Raw genomic sequence first — 17,355 nt, forward strand, 5'->3', positions numbered from 1 at the left:
CGTAAATATCTCGAAGCAAGAGATGGCACTTACCCATGCCGCCGGTTCACCTACAAAAAGTGACTGACCATTGACAACATGTTCCCTTGGACCACGCTCTTGGCATGTTTGGTAGCGGCGACATTTGCCAATTTGCGGTAGCAACCCATGTGATTCGATTTTGTCGGCATGGGCTCCAAATTTTGATGCTTGCAATGCTTATACTTAGGTGGTGATGAGTTTTGCTGGAACAGGAGATATAAGTTATATATCGGCTATTATACTTTTTGCAGCCCCACAAATCTTGCTATGATAGTTGTGGTTCATACTTGTATTTGATTGTTGTTAGTTTGTCTTGCTTATTAAGCAGTTTTACTTTTCTGGCGACACATACTAACTACCATCTAGACTAAAACTGGTCAACTAGCTTTAAGTTATTTGGTTGAACACCAAATAATTATTGTTATTGAATGTTCGGATTTTGTTACTTATTCTATTTTCTGCCCCACTCTTGGAGATGTTTGGGACACCTACCCTTACCTACTAATTTCTGGCCCACCACCTCTGCTAAGTGCCAAAAAGTAGAAAAGAGTCGTAGAAAGTGACTCCATGGGGAAGAAACAAGCTTAGATGGTGGTAGTCTAAATCGTTGAAGATCAAAACGTCGCATGGATTTGTATAGAATAAGCCACAATAAGCCAATCCCCCTAACTTTTTCAAGATATAGAAGAGAATCGCCAACTACAAACAAGTACATGTCTAAATTTTCTCTTAGAGATTTAAGTACAATGACTTAATCAATCCGAAAAAGTGAATCGGTAAAGGAAAAAAAGTCATAGTGTATAACCTTTGTATTGGAAAACAAGCTCGCCTAAAAAGGGATCCTTTTTTCCGTCGGACCACGTAGTGAAATATCTTATGACGTTTCAACCTTTGTATTGAAAAATAAGCTCACCTAAAAAGCTATATTTTCTTTTTAGACCATAGTAAAATATATTATGATGTATGGCGTACAATGATGGATAGTGCACCATGACTTTTGTCATGCCTCCGACCCAAGTTCATGAATTGGAGGTCATGACAGCCGCCACATATTCATAAAAAACTCTCCCTACAAGCATGTAGGGTATCTCAATATAATCTCATAAATATGTAGCAGAACAATTTTAATAATAATATGCAAACTTTTTGTCAATAACTAGCTCAACATTTAAATGTCTCACGATTCTAATAATATTCTAGGATAGTACATCAGTTTAAATAAACTCTATTCTAAAATAATCTGTGCCAAAGTTCTGCTAATTGCCCTCCCATATTGAAAACTCCGCTCAAACTAGTTTTCTGGATCTGAAATAAAAATAAAAATCATATAATGAGCTAGACAACCTGGTAAGCAATGATTACTTTAGCCAAACAAATTAGAATATCAAATACATAATAATTTGCAAAAAAATAAGCATATATGTAGTATTAATATACGAATCAAATCTTTCTTATAATATTAAATTCTTTTTATGATTCAAATTTTTTTAAATACTCAATCCATCTTATCGATCCAGAGCTATGACCACATTATCCTGTGGCAGGGTCATAATACTGACTAATCTTCTTGTAGTGAGCTATTCAACATCTTGTAGCAAACTCTTTCAGGACCACTGGTCTGCTAGCGATATATCGCTAATTATTTTGGACACAACCTTCGGGACAAATCATGTACCAATATATTAGCTCCTATTAGTAGGGTCATCAACATAGCCAGATTGAAATTCAAATAGTTCTAAATTTTATATTTTAATTCTAAAATCATGAGGTGTCAAAATTAATCAATCATATCTATAATAAGATCATATATCGTCATAATATTCTCAAATAGCACTTTCTTTTATAATATACTATCCATCAAATTCATGCATCATGAATAATACTCCTCAAAAGTTATGAATATAATAATTTAATAATTACCGATAAATTTAGAAAAAGAGATACATTATTTACCTTGTGAACCCAATCTAACTAACATATCCAATTAATTTTAAAAATTCTTCTTAGAGTCAATATCCAATATATATATATTTTTATTAAAATTTCATCATAATTATTTTTTTAAAATAAAAACCTTAAATTCCAATGCCCTCATAAGGTCGACCAAGCGAAAGTGCTCGACACCCCAGTCGGTCTGATCCTAGTAAAATTTATCTTATCATGCTCGCACTAAGATACAGAGATTCCGATAGAGATCAGGGCTGACCAATTCTAACAATGTTCGAGAAGGACTAGGGCTGCAAATGGGTCGGGTTGGGTCGGGTCCTAGGTGACCCCGATCCGACCCGGTTGCATGTTCGGGTCCTAATTTTGGACCCAGACCCGACCCGGTTGAAAAACGGATCGGGTCGGGTCGGGTCCATACCTACCCCGATGGGTCATTCTGGTCGGGTCGGGTCCGGATCTGGTCGGGTCCGGATCGGGTCCGGGTCGGGTCCGGATCGGGTCCGGGTCGGATTTGCATTTTTAATTCAATATTTTGTCAACTCCAATACTCCATCACCGATTCACCAATTCACCATCAGGTGAAGCCTTTTGCAAGCTCAACAATTCCTCCTGAAAGGCTGGAAGCGTGAAAATAAAGGCTGCAAGCTCAACAATTCAATATCTGTTACATTCAAAACCGGTTCAGAATACATTTCACCAAAAAAATTGAAGGCAAACTGATCAACCAGGTTTAGATCTAGCTTATTCAAAACACATTTATCCATCTGTTACATTCAAAATAGGTTCAGATCTAAAACAAAATCAACTTGTCCAACATTGAGACTGCAAGTACCTGCATCTAAAACATTTGAACAGGTGCAACTTTCCATCTAAAACATAAACATTTGAACAGTTGCAACTTGGAATTGCTATTCATAAAGAATCAAAGCTGGTTACAGTATTAGCATCAAAGGATTTTTCAAAGCAAAATTCAACCCCATATGACAAAGGACAATCCAAACAACAGCATTACAACCTGGGTCACAGTTTTAGGATCACAACATTACAATTTACTACATCACAGCAAAATTCTACCCCATATGACAATCCAAAAGGATGCATCACAACATCAACATCATGTTCAGTGAAGATGACTTGTCCCATTAGTTAAGATAGATTACCACCATCCTGCATAAAGCAAAGAAGCAACATCAGTTTACGATCATTATACTATAAAATTATAAAGTTTAAGTATCAATGAGTACACTTTTATGTTTGTGCAGGAGCTTTGAAGTTATGCTGTCTTTGCTGGTTATGTAAATAGGTTTGTCATGCAATGTATACATCCTTCTAACTTGAACACATGGAATCATAAATTTCTCTTTGCTTGCACCTACATCTGATAGCAACATATATAATGATGCAAGTAGGTGGTCATTTGGAACACTAAATTTTGAACATGAACTTCATGAATTCTACTAATTCAACTCAGTGCCTTCTGTTAACTTGATTCATCATAAATTCCCAACTGTATTTAGATACCTATCTCTTTTCAGCAGACTTCAGTCCACTTCGAGTTGATGTTGCGAAGATTAAAATTTAAGCACAATTTTCTTACTTCATAACGAGCAATAAAAAAAGCATTTTGCAGTCAGCATATAATAAGATAATAATCAACAACAAGATAGTCTCAATGCAAGAGATGAGATGATACCTTTCCACAGAACTCACAGAAATACTTGGCATGCTGGGAGACTTCCATTTTCTTGATTTGCTTTCGCAAACTAGCACCATATCTGGTACCTGGATCCCAAGACATGACAATAAATCGGAGAAAATAGGCAACAGCTACTGCAATGGTAGAAATAGACAAGCAAAGGAAAACAGCTATAAAGAATTTGGTTACCATATTTGCCAACAATTCCAGCCTTCTTGGTTCACTTCGTCTGCATCAAGAAAAGAAGAAACAAAAAACACACTTGTCAGGAGGAGTCAAACACCTAAAGAATTATAACAACTTCTTTCTCAAACCATTCCAATTATTGATATCCACTAGTAAACATGAGACATACAGGACAAAGGCCAATAGACACTTCAATTCCACCACCTATGCACTAAGATGTAAGTTTATAATCAAAGCTGGTTACAGTATTAGCATCACAGGATTTTTCAAAGTAAAATTCAACCCCATATGACAAAGGACAATCCAAACAACAACATTACAACCTGGGTCACAGTTTTAGGATCACAACATTACAATTTACTACATCACAGCAAAATTCTACCCCATATGACAATCCAAAAGGATGCATCACAACATCAACATCATGCAATTAACATCAACATCAACATCAACATCAACATCATGTTCAGTGAAGATGACTTGTCCCATTAGTTAAGATAGATTACCACCATCCTGCATAAAGCAAAGAAGCAACATCAGTTTACAATCATTATACTATAAAATTATAAAGTTTAAGCATCAATGAGTACACTTTTATGTTTGTGCAGGAGCTTTGAAGTTATGCTGTCTTTGCTGGTTATGTAAACAGGTTTGTCATGCAATGTATACATCCTTCTAACTTGAACACATGGAATCATAAATTTCTCTTTGCTTGCACCTACATCTGATAGCAACATATATAATGATGCAAGTAGGTGGTCATGTCACATGAAATGATGCAAATCGGAGAATTCAAATGTAAGCATAATAATGAAGATGAACTCTACTACTTACCAGCATAAGTTAATCATCGATATTAATATCAACAACAGTTTTGTAATCTTCAATCTTGTATTTTGTATGAGAAGGTGGATCATCTACAAATGAAGAAAATATGAAATTAAAAATCTCAAAGTTTTAAAGCACTAGTACAACTGATGCATGATAAAATTTATGAATGTTATAGAAATTGAACCTGCAAGATGAGGCAAGCTGTCTCGAAGCCAATCCTGTGTGCACACCAATACCTCAACCGTATTCGGAGATAGACTACTACGAAAATCATCCAAAACCCTGCCAGCAGTGCTAAAGGCAGACTCAGATGCAACGGTAGAAATGGGAATTGCCAAGATATCACGTACCATCCTAGACAATATTGGATATTTTGATTCATTGAATTTTCAATACTGTAGAATGTCAAAATTTTGATCTTCTAATGGATGAATCTGCTCCAAAAAATTAAATGGCATGTCATTTTTATTAGTATTATTGACTAATATTTTAATGTAAGCATCCAAATTAGAGATCGTAAAATACCTTCTCTTCCAAATAAGTCTCTAATTCTGACTTAGATGGTTGGGTAACTTGTACTCCATGGATGAATTCTTTATAGCCATGCATAAAACGATTCTCATCTCTTCCACCATGGGATGTAGACACCCTCTCATCCACTTGATTAAGAGAGACATTTGTGCCATATAAAATTGCATAATTATCATACAAAGTTTGAAGAACATCATGCACTTTGTTGATCTCAAATGAAGCACGATCATCATTACCATGGATTGTCTGAAAGCAATATCTAATAAGATTCATCTTATGTCTTGGATCAAGGACAACCCCTACAGCAAGAATGTGAGAGCATTCCTTCCAATACTTGTCAAATTTTTCTTGCATCTTTAAAGCCATCATCATCACAACTGCATTTGAACTCCTAGATTCTTCAATCAAGAGCATATTTATTCTCCAAATCTCATAGAAATACAAATTTGCAGTTGGATTTTTTGTTTGAGAAAAAACTTCAGTTATAAGATGAAAAACCTTTAAGAAGTCACAAATAATGATGCCTTGAGACCAATCTTCCTCAGTTGGCACACCTTCAAAATTAGGATCCCGGGCCACAAGTCGCATAAATACATCCTTGAATTGTATAGCATCATTTAACATGAGATATGTAGAATTCCAACGAGTAGGTACATCTAAGCATATCCATTTTTTACCATTCATCTTGAATTGTTTCACAATTCCCATAAATAATTCCAACCTTCCTTGAGATGATTTTATATATTTAACAGCCTCGCGGATCCTATGAATAGCACCCTCCGCTACCTTCAACCCATCCTTCACAATCAAATTAAGAATATGTGCACAGCAACGCACATGAAAGAATTTACCATCCAAAAGTAAATCTTTTTTAAATTATTTTTGAAGTTCTGTTGCTACAACTGTATTTGCTGACAAATTATCAAGAGTGATTGAACCCAACCTTTTCTCAATATTCCAAGATAAAATACAGTTAGCTATAGCATCACTAATGACTAAGCCTGTATGTGGTGAAGGAACCAACTTAAAATTGATAATATGCTTTTTCAGTTTCCAATCATTAGTGATATAATGTGCAGTGAGACACATGTATCCCAATGTTTGATTTGATGTCCACATGTCCGATGTTAAGCTGATTCTTCCACAGTTCATCTTGAACAAATCTTCAAGTCTTCGTTTTTCCTTTTCATAAATTTTAAAGCAATCAGAAGACAATGTTGTCCTTGAAACAATATGAAATTCTGATCTAAGGTTCCTAACAAAGGTCTGAAATGCTGGATGTTCAACTGTTGTAAATGGCATCTCTTGTAGAATTACCATCTTTGCAAGGTCCTCACGACTTCTTTCCTGATCAAATGAATAGGGAACTAACTCGTTCAATGGAACACCATCTTTTGAAGTCACGGTGCCTATTAATATTTTCTGTTTCTTATCATTATATTTTTTTGCCTTACAAATATTTGCATGTTTGTGAAGATGGAGGATCAGCTGAAAAAATAAAATGACAATAATTGCATCTAGCCTTGTCTTTTTGATTTTCTACCTCACAATAATGATTCCATATCTCCGACCTCCTTTTTCTGTTCGTTTTAGAGCTATCTGTATTAGAAGGCTCCATTACTTGAGAACCACTACAACGAAGTACACTTGAAACTTCAGCCATGTTTTCATTGCTATCCATCTCGGACATTAACCTATTTTGCATGCAAGCATTAAATAAAGATGTATGAGCATAAAATGCAACTTTATACAATGAAAACAAAAAAATTAACGGCTTAATAACGATGTATATCTATGACAAATAACTGAATAAGTAACAAATATTTTAAATTTATATAAGGACAAAAATTTGCCACCAAAAATATAAATAAATAAATTCCTTCTTCAGAGTAGAAACTTCAACTTGAGAGTACAGATTTCAATTGAATAGTTACACACTTACACTGTTACACAGTTACACTAGCAGGAGCTAATTAATATACAGGCATACGGACAATCTAAACTTATTGTGAGCTAATTAATATACAGGAGCTAATTAATATACTGGCATACGGACATTAACCTATTTCATAGGCTTATAGCGTATTCATTGAATTTCATTCTCCACCATCCATGTTTTTTCATAATTTACAGCATGCAAAGCCAACTATAGAAATCCCTACTATATGGATCCTCCAGTCAAGACCCAAGCAGAGAAAGTAGATCGAGGAAGACCACAGCACTGTTCAAAACCTCTTGCAGAATATCACAAGTTATGCAAAAAAAAACAAAAACCATAGCACTGTTCAAAACCAGATCAAGGAAGACTTTAGCAGAGAGAATGTCGTGCATATAAAATCTTGAAAACTATGATTAAATCTCAAAAAAATTGTGCAAACTAGGTTAGATCTCACAGATTGGTAGAAAATAAAATAAGTAGGCCGAAATGATGCTCCCCAAGTGTGGCACGCCCCTCCTCCAAATCTTCCGACTATCCTCGAGGACCCCGACGACCCCCACCTCTCCCTCTCCCTCTCCCTCAAGTCCGGCGTCGTTGCCCTGTTACAAGATAAGCCCCCTTCGCCGGAACCATCTCCCGGCCTATGCTAAAAAAAATACGGAGGACTGGAGGAGGGACATACCTTGGGACGCTGAAGAATGGGAAGAGGGAGATCCGCGGAATGGGGAGTCGGAAGTCGAAAGATCTAGGGCACCGAGCACGGAAGCGGGCTACTCTTCTCCAAATGATCCTCCGCCGCAGCTCAAGATCTAGGGCACAGCCGCACGGGAGATCTAGGGCACCGAGCACGGAAGCGGTCTACTCCTCGACGTCCTCGTCTCCTCCAGATGATCCTCCGCCGCACGGGAGATCTAGGGCTAGGTCACAGCCGCTGCGCCGCACGGGAGAGAAAAAGGGAGGAAGGGGTCCAACAGGTGAAGCGGTCCAGCGGATGATTTATATATCATCCGTTGCGGGCTGCGGGCAAAGCACAGAGCACAGTAGTCAGTAGCACTGCGGGCCTGCGGCCCAATGGGCTGCATGTCTTAAAAAAATGGTCCAAAAAATTGGGTCGGGTCGGGTCGGGGTGCGGGTCGAAATTGGGCAGACCCGACCCAACCCGAAAAATAGAACGGGTCCAAATTTAGGACCCGACCCGGCCCCGCGGGTCCTAAAATGCGGGTCGGGTCGGGTCTTAAGCGGGTTGGGTCGGGTCGGGTCACGGGTCGGCTCAACCCATTTGCAGCCCTAAGAAGGACCAAGGTGGGAGCTCACACACCAACCGCTGAACATAGATGAGTGCTCTTCACTAGGGTTGATCCAGAGTCACAAAAAGAGGTGCCATGCTTGATCCAACATCTTTAGAGGGAGTAGAGAGAGAAAGTCCAGTAGAGAGAGAAACTTTGTAGAAATAGAAAGGGTGGGGGAAGAGAGAGAAAAGTGGGAGGAAGAGAGAGAAGAGTCTCTCTCTAGCTAAGTAAGAATAAAGGAGGAGAAAGGGTGGCTGTAGGTGGTGCCCGGGGTCAGGAACCCACACCCGGCCAACAGGCGACCGGCGGTGACTGGCGGTCGGCAGCACCAAAACCAATAAAAATAAGGGGAATCAAAGCTTCTTCATCATTTTCTAGCTGTTGACCACTTACCGGCGACCAATGCTTTGCCAAGAAGGGTTGGTGGGAGGCCGGGGGAGTCGATCAAGTTTCGGCATCAAGAGGTGGCGAAGTGGCTGGAAAAAGGAAAAGAGGTGTCGGTTTTCACAAAAATAAGGAAAATAGGGCATCCAATTCTTCACAAAAATCCAGCGATCATCGGCCGGAATCAAAACTTTCGAGGAACACGGAAGAGGGAGAGAGAACCCGGCGACAATTGGCCATGGCAACGACGTTGATAGGATTGACGATCGCAGAAAAAATCGAAGAGGAATCCGGCAATGACTTCGATTGGGGGGACCAAGGCTCTCCGATGTGATAGAAAAGGGATGAGGGGGAGCTCTAAATAGAGCTCGGACGCGACCGGAATCCAACCTGGAGTCGGATTCCGTCTGACCAACTCGGGGGAAGAAAAAGACTCCTATTGGGAGTCCTCTTCTTTTCAGGCACATGTCATTTTTTTTTGTTGAGCCAACTTGATTAGGCCAATTACTTTGGGCCGGTCAAATGGACCGGGCCCAAATATGGGTATCACATTCTCCCTCCCTAAAAAAAAAAAATCGTCTACGAAAATTTTCTTTTCTTGCACTTTCAAAAGGTTAGAGATACATAGTTCTAATCTCATCCTCAAATTTTTAATAATTTTACTTATCAATACAACTTCATTATTAGTTCTTATCATAAGAATAAGATACGATACTTCCGGACTTGATTCTTTTTGTAGATGATATAAATTAAACTTTTTTTTTTATAAATGAAAATCAACGTCTTAATTCGCAATAACAATGTCAAGTTTGTTTGTCAAAATATTAGCTATTCTTGATTAACTGTTTATTATAAAATTAAATCATAAACAACTCTAATCCACTCGTAGTAGAATATTTATCAAAGTCAATTTATAATCTCAATTTCTTTCAACAAATAGAGGGTTGATATTAATTGAAAATGAGCAAGCTTCAGATTTAGGAGATCAAGAAAATCCTACTATACAAAAAAATAGATCAATTCTTTTATTATTAAAAAGAAGATAATATTTCTGATCAACTTAGAAAAAAAAATACTTCAATTCACTATATTTTTGCTGCGCATTTTAATTCAAACTACCAAAATTTTTTGGATTTATTAATAATTTTTTATCAAAATACTACAATATATTATGAGCTAAAAAAATTCAAAATCTAAATTTTCAAATAAAGCCTCAAAAGTAAGTTTTGATTCTTGTCTCTTAATTTATCTTGAGCATATTTATTTAGATTACCATCTTTACGCACACCACAAATAAAGATAGAGTTTCGATAACAATGGATTTATGACCGATAAAATAAAAACTGGCACAGCTCATCAGATCAGAGCCGGTTACCCGAGAAGCGAGAAAAGCCGCAAAGCCGATGAACCTAGCCGGAAAGTGGGTCCAGGGGTGGTAGGTGGATCACCGGCTAAAGCCAGTAACTCTCCACCTCGGTGGAGCGTCCCTCTCCCCCACCCACCCCCCATCGAACTAACCCCGCAGGGTCCGATACGATCCAAACCGAATCCCACGGCCGAGATTCGATCCGCCCCACTGGTTCCGGATCCCAAATCATCGAGCCCGAAGTCCAAACCGCGTCCATGTGCCCCTCGGCCTCTATAAAAGGGGCCGATGGCGTTGGGGAAGAAGCCGTGAGAGGAGGTGGTCGAGGCTTCCATAGGATCCAGCGGGAGAGAGAACGGCGGTGGAGCGGCTTATTTCTGTTTCGCTCGCAGGTCAGAGGATCTTGTTCCGTTTGTTTCGATCCGGGTTCCTTTTCGTTTGGATTTGCGTTTTTGTCCCGGAAATCTGGTGTTTTTATCTGATTTTTCCACTGCTTTCTTGGGGTTCTGTTCAGTAAATTGTTTCCTACTTAGGAATCTAGTGTTTTTGCGATTTTTGATGTTTTTTCGGGGGTTTTGTTCAATAAATGCGTGGATGTCGATGATGCTGCTGATTTCCTGATGTCTTGGACCCTGTGCCGTGTTAGATCTGATGAACTTGATTGTAGCTTTGTTGATGATCTGTTACTAGATCTGCTTGGTTTTTGAGAACTACTGCGATCAATTTGGTTTTTTTTTTTTTGGTTGGAAAAGGGCGGATCTGGTTTTGGGTAGTTGAAAACTCGGTTTTTTTTTGGATTTTTAAACTATTTTTTCTCCTTTTTTTGGCTCCGAACGGGCGGGCCCAGATTGTTATGCCGGGTTTCGTTGATAGGGTTGATGTACTCTTGGAAATTAGATCTGGCTTACTGCAGAGTTCAGACCCGAGATTTTAACTCGAGATCAGTGCAAGAGCTCTAGTTCTTTGTTATGGATTAGCTGAGAGATCCGCTTCTTTTCTTTTTTTTTTTTTTTTTTAATTTCTAGCTTTCTGCTGATTTCAAGGGTTGTAGATTGACTATAGTGTCCGAAGCTACTTCCTTTGACCTTAGTTTTAAACAGAGATGGCATTCTTTTGCTATAGATCCTGTGCATGGCTAGCATTTTGGGAAGTTTTCCATTGATTTAGGTTACGTCTGAACTTGAAATCATATAAAGTAGGTTTCATGCATGTTAATAAGGTGTATCAACATCTCATCATATTATGTTTCTCCTAAAAGTAGGTTAATTTCCTTAGGTAAAACCTTTTTTTTTTTAAAAAAAAATTTTGAACTTCGGAGTTGTTGTTAGGTTGCTCCGCCTAGTTAAATGTTTCTTAGTTTTAGATCTGCTTTGATATTCGAGTTATGAAGTGTGCATTCTGTACTCACTTTTTGGCATGCGATGTGATTCTTTCCTTCAGACATGTTCTTTCCGAATTCTGAAGCTATGTGTAAAGTTATTTAGACTCTGGAATGCTAAAATATTTGAGATGCTTATGCTTTTCCTGTTCATTTGTTTTATTTGATTCTGATTCTCCATTATCCCCCGGCCTTCCAGCCGTGCATCTTTGGTAAATCTTGTTTAAAGCTTATCATTTCTCTTGTTCCACATAATGATTAGTTCATGGCCATAAGCAATTTGAGTTCTCCGATCTTTAACACATCTATCTTGTCATAAACATTTGATTTACGAAGTAGATAGGAGGTATACCCATGCAATGGCATTGGATTAAACAGCAGCATCTGGAGGTTATTCTTCAGATGCAAAAAATGCTAACTTGCTTTCAGAAGTTGGTGATGAAACTTGTTTTGGATGTCTATATTGTCCAATTTATTTGTATATATGCAATTTTGTGATTCTTGCAGTTTGTTGGTACCAATTCATGGTGGACTTTAGCTTAATTCGATTTCTCTACTTGCTTTCGCTTGCTCAGGTCTAAGTAAAATGGAGAACACATTCCTTTTCACCTCTGAGTCTGTCAATGAAGGGCACCCCGACAAGCTCTGCGACCAGATCTCTGATGCCGTGCTTGATGCCTGCCTCGCCCAGGACCCTGACAGCAAGGTTGCATGTGAGACCTGCACCAAGACCAACATGGTCATGGTCTTTGGGGAGATTACTACCAAGGCCAATGTAGACTATGAAAAGATTGTTCGTGACACCTGCCGTGCCATTGGATTCACATCGGATGATGTTGGTCTTGATGCTGATCGCTGCAAGGTGCTTGTCAACATTGAGCAGCAGTCCCCTGACATTGCCCAGGGTGTTCACGGCCACTTCACCAGGCGCCCCGAGGAGATTGGTGCTGGTGACCAGGGACACATGTTTGGGTATGCAACCGATGAGACCCCTGAGTTCATGCCTCTCAGCCATGTTCTTGCCACTAAGATTGGTGCCCGCCTCACCGAGGTGAGGAAGAATAGAACCTGCCCCTGGTTGAGGCCTGACGGCAAGACCCAAGTGACTGTTGAATACCGCAATGACAATGGTGCTATGGTTCCTGTCCGTGTCCACACTGTACTCGTCTCGACCCAGCATGATGAGACTGTTACCAATGATGAGATTGCTGCCGACCTCAAGGAGCATGTCATCAAGCCTGTCGTCCCTGAGCAGTACCTTGATGAGAAGACCATCTTCCACCTTAACCCATCTGGCCGTTTCGTCATTGGCGGACCTCATGGTGACGCTGGGCTCACTGGTCGCAAGATCATCATTGACACCTATGGTGGCTGGGGAGCCCATGGTGGTGGTGCCTTCTCCGGCAAGGACCCCACCAAGGTCGACCGCAGTGGTGCCTACATTGTGAGGCAGGCGGCGAAGAGCATCGTGGCCAATGAGCTTGCGCGCCGGGCCCTTGTTCAGGTCTCCTATGCCATTGGTGTGCCAGAGCCTCTTTCTGTGTTTGTTGAAACCTATGGCACTGGAAGGATCCCTGACAAGGAGATCCTGAAGATTGTCAAGGAGAACTTTGACTTCAGGCCTGGGATGATCACCATTAACCTTGACTTGAAGAGGGGCGGCAATGGCAGATTCCTCAAGACGGCAGCTTATGGACACTTTGGCAGGGATGACCCAGACTTCACCTGGGAGGTGGTCAAGCCCCTCAAATGGGAGAAACCAGCTGCCTAGACCAAACAATCATAATCTTATCCAACTAGTGACAATAACTGCAAAGAATGGCTATTTCAGTAGTGATACAACTACAAAGATTGGCTGCTGCAGCTCTCTCCTGCTGGCTCTACCTGCCTTTTATTTTTATTCCTCCTCTTTTATTGTGTTGCACTTTTTTCTTCTTCATGTTTTGTTCTTTAAATATATTTGGTACTGGTCTTAAGTTGTGTTGAAGAAAAGGTGGATTTGTGTGGTCTGAACTGATGCTATTGTTTGGGGCCTACGCATCGTTTCAACAATTGTTAGGGAAGACTTTTTTACTGGTCAAATAATTTTTTTTATTTTTTTGTGAGTAGAACGAGAATACTATAACAATTAATCAATGCTAGCACTACCAAAATCAGACCACAAGAAAGATAAGGAAGCAAGAGATAACAATTTTTAGGTAGAAAACTCTCCAATGTGAGGAAAAAAATATCGGATCTAAGTTCACTTTAAACCTCCACTATCTTCCACTATTAATAATAATGGGTTTACAAAGTATTTTCGCTAGACTAAGTTAGAGGATTATATACATCAAGGATTTATTTCTTCGATTACAAACAAAAAGTTGACATGAAAAAAAGTGTAGGCTCCAATAATAAAATAAAAATAATTTTATAGAGTGTAGGTTTGTACAAGGTTATTCTTTCTACTGCGATGCTTTGAATAAGATCTTCACCTCCTTTTTGAGATGAATTCTACAAGCACTTCACCAAGATGGCTTTTCTCCTTTTCTTCTCATCAATCCTCTAATAGAATTAAAATCTCTAACCCCTCTTTTCCTCTTTTGTTTCTTTTTTTTTTTCATTTAAGTTGTTGGGTCCCACATCACATAAGATGGGACTCGGCCAATAATTCTTTCCCTCCCATCTTATGTGAGAGGCTCCACCAAGTTTATCTTAAGCATACAAATATCATGCTTCTTCTTAGGCAAAATTTTAGTCATCATATCCGACCCGTTTTCATCGGTATGGATTTTCTCTAGATGCAAAAGCTTTTCTTTCAATACATTCCGAATCCAATGATACCTCACATCAATATGCTTCGACCTTGAATGAAAGCTAGAATTCTTGCTAAGATGAATGACACACTGATTATCACAAAAGAGAATATACCTTTCTTGTTTCAAGCCTAATTCTTGGAAGACTCTTTTCATCGACAACATATCCTTACATGCCTCTGTCACTGTAATATAGTCGGTCTCTGTAGTGGACAAAGCAACGCATTTCTGCAATTTGGACTGCCATGAAACAGCTCCCTTGCAAAAGTCATCATATATCCCGATGTAGACTTTCTATTATCAATATCACTAACCATATTTGCATCTGTGAAGCCCTCTAGCATAGTTTTTCAATTTCCAAAGCATAAGCAAGCTTTGGAAGTACCTCTGAGGTATTTAAGTATCCCTTTGACTGCAGCCCAATGTTCTTTGCCAGGATTCGAGAGAAATCTGCTCACAACACCAACTGCATAGGCTATGTCTGGTCTTGTACACACCATGACATACATCAAACTTCCTACTGCTGAAGCATAGAGAACCTTTTACATCTCCTCTTTCTCACTTTCACTTGTAGGGCATTGCTTTTTTATGAGTTCGAAATGATTTGCAAGTGGAGAGAAAATCGGTTTAGCCTTTTCGATATTAAACCGCTCAAGCATCCTTTCAATATACCTTTCTTGTGATAGCCAAAACTTTTTGTTTTTTATATCACAAGAAATTCTCATACCAAGTATTTGCTTTACGGGCCCCATATCTTTCATGGCAAAAGACTTGTTTAAGTCTTTCTTCAACCTATCAATTTTGGTAGTTCTTGCATTGATTAGTTGTTATAGTATTCTCATTCTACTCACACAAAGATAGGATTGTTATTTGTCTAGTGAAAGGGTCTTTCCTGACAAATGGTATCAGAGCAAGATTTTGTGTCTATAAGGTGTTTGATAAAATTCTTGTATAACTAGAATGGAGGATTCTATGGGAGGCATGATCAAATTGACATTTTCCAACTATGCCATTTGGAAATCTAGGATGGAGGATATCCTTTATTGTAAGGATTTGTATGAACCTATCCATTGAGATGAGGCTAGGCCAAAAGAAAAGACCAACAAAGAATGGAAGATAATGAATAGAAAGACAATTGCACAAATTAGATATTGGGTTGATCAAACTGTGTTCCATCATGTTGCTCAAGAAACCAATGCCTTCTCTTTTGGTACTGGTCTTAAGTTGTGTTGAAGAAAAGGTGGATTTGAGTGGTCTGAACTGATGCTATTGTTTGGGGCCAACGTATCATTTCAACAATGAATGGAAAGAACTATTGCTATTGTTTCTGAATTGTTTTTCCAGGGAGTTAGAGTTGCCATTCTTTGGTGTTCCTGAATTATTTTTCTGCTTGTAAGTTATTTGAGGCTTCTTCACTCCTCGTTTAATTGTATTTGCCTCTGGTTATGTCACTGTTAAAATTGAAATTTGTAATACCAGGAGGTCACATTGCCGAGATGAAAAAAATAATGCCGGGACCAAGTAAGTCTGCTCCAAGTCTGCCCAATCCACCATACCATATTTAACCTTTCTCTCTGTTTGCAGATCTACCAAACCAACAAATTCATCTCCTTAGAGGTCTCACCGAGCCGGCAATTTGTCTTTATTCTATTCATTGACATCTCAACTTCAAATAATTTATTAGATGTGACAAAGCAAAATTGTGATTTTGAGGCTTTGACCAGCTCCGGAAAGAAGTTTTATTGATTTCCCTGTTAACTTGAGCAGGCTGCGCTGCTTTAGACTTTAAAGATCGTGCAAGTGTTATTTATAGGAAAACAACTAACAGAGGCATGTTACACAAGAAAAGTGGCATGAAGTGTGGTGCTAAACGTGTGTGCAAGCAAAGATTGCCTACAGGCTGCATGAATCAAACCTTAATCCTCTTAACCTTATAGCAAAGGCAAGTCAAGCGCATAAGCTTTGACTCAAGCCCTTTGATTCATTTTAGATTTAATTTGTGCTCGTGCAGGTTATCCGTGTGTTATCTAGCTATTCCCCTCTTTCTAAGACCGCATTAATCTTTATAAATCTGTGCAGTGGATCAGTCCAACCACAAAGAAACACGCATATTATAAATCTTCAGGGTGGTCTAGTCCAACCAAAAATAAAAAAAAGAAACAGTGGACAAAGAGAGCAATACAGATATCTTTTTGTAGATGGATTGATCGAGGGCTGAGCTGGAAAATCTTATCTACTATTAAGATCTGGTCCAACCAATAATCATATTATCCACGTGTTATCTAGCTATTCCCCTCTTTTTAAGACTGCATTAATCTTTATAAATCTCTACAGTGGACCAGTCCAACCACAAAGAAACGCACATTATAAATCTTCGCCGTAGTCTAGCCCAACCAAAAAGAAAACAATGAAACAGTAGAGAAAGAGAGCAAACAGACATATCCTTTTGTAGATGGATTGATCGACTGCTGAGCTGGAAAATCTTATCTACTGTAGAGATATGGTCCAACCAATAATTCCACTCTTCACTCTTTTTTGTCTCCGCTTCTTTGAGATTAAAAAAAAAAAAGGTACCTTGAAGGCGACAGCTTCATGCATGGCCCATCCACAGTAAGATCCGGAACCTCTCATTTTACCAGAGCTTTAAGACTTGAAAAGGGTCCTTTTGTGGACTTGATTCGAAGAAGAGTGCTGCAAGGACGTTGTCGCTGCTCCCTTGTACTTCACAACTGAACTTGGAAATTGGAAAGTCAAGTCCACATGTAACTTGAACATGTAGTGTGCTGTTACAATGATCCTAGGCGTGAGAACGCGAGGACAAACTCATCTTTTGTTCTGATTTCTATCTGATCCGTTGATCCTCCCTCGCATCATTCTTCTCTAACTGGAAGAAAAGCTTGACTGTCAATTTTATGTACAATTTTGTCATCTTGATCATTGTTTGCTTGGATGTATACAACATGATTGCATGCTGTTTTCAAGTCCTTCCACC

The 17,355-nt window shown here is 39.0% G+C and overlaps 2 protein-coding genes and 1 long non-coding RNA gene across 3 annotated transcripts; 1 reads left to right on the forward strand and 2 right to left on the reverse strand.

Annotated features, from left to right (window-relative positions):
- Nucleotides 1–2,682: 2,682 nt before the first annotated feature.
- LOC149768452 (uncharacterized) lies at nt 2,683–4,664 on the reverse strand. The gene is made up of 4 exons (XR_016399633.1): nt 4,441–4,664; nt 3,854–4,363; nt 3,662–3,750; nt 2,683–3,135 (listed from the first exon to the last, which is right to left on the reverse strand). It is a non-coding gene; the product is annotated as an uncharacterized LOC149768452 (long non-coding RNA).
- Nucleotides 4,665–4,693: 29 nt separating this feature from the next.
- Nucleotides 4,694–6,893, reverse strand: LOC149768453 (zinc finger BED domain-containing protein RICESLEEPER 2-like). Its single transcript, XM_089928535.1, has 6 exons — nt 6,834–6,893; nt 6,116–6,559; nt 5,207–6,010; nt 5,078–5,115; nt 4,866–5,035; nt 4,694–4,767 (listed from the first exon to the last, which is right to left on the reverse strand). The coding sequence occupies exons 1-6, from the start codon at nt 6,891–6,893 to the stop codon at nt 4,694–4,696; spliced, it is 1,590 nt and encodes a 529-aa protein (XP_089784661.1).
- A 3,531-nt stretch (nt 6,894–10,424) lies between these two features.
- On the forward strand, nt 10,425–13,560 carry LOC103714941 (S-adenosylmethionine synthase 1). The gene is made up of 2 exons (XM_008802422.6): nt 10,425–10,582; nt 12,144–13,560. Exon 2 carries the CDS (start codon nt 12,155–12,157, stop codon nt 13,337–13,339), a length of 1,185 nt encoding a protein of 394 aa, XP_008800644.1. The 5' UTR covers nt 10,425–10,582; nt 12,144–12,154; the 3' UTR covers nt 13,340–13,560.
- The last annotated feature ends 3,795 nt before the right edge of the window (nt 13,561–17,355 follow it).

The sequence above is a fragment of the Phoenix dactylifera genome, chromosome 2 (genome assembly GCF_051530095.1).
Source record: "Phoenix dactylifera cultivar Ajwa chromosome 2, Ajwa_hap1_PhDact_Kaust_v1.1, whole genome shotgun sequence".
In the NCBI taxonomy this organism is placed as follows: Eukaryota; Viridiplantae; Streptophyta; class Magnoliopsida; order Arecales; family Arecaceae; genus Phoenix; species Phoenix dactylifera.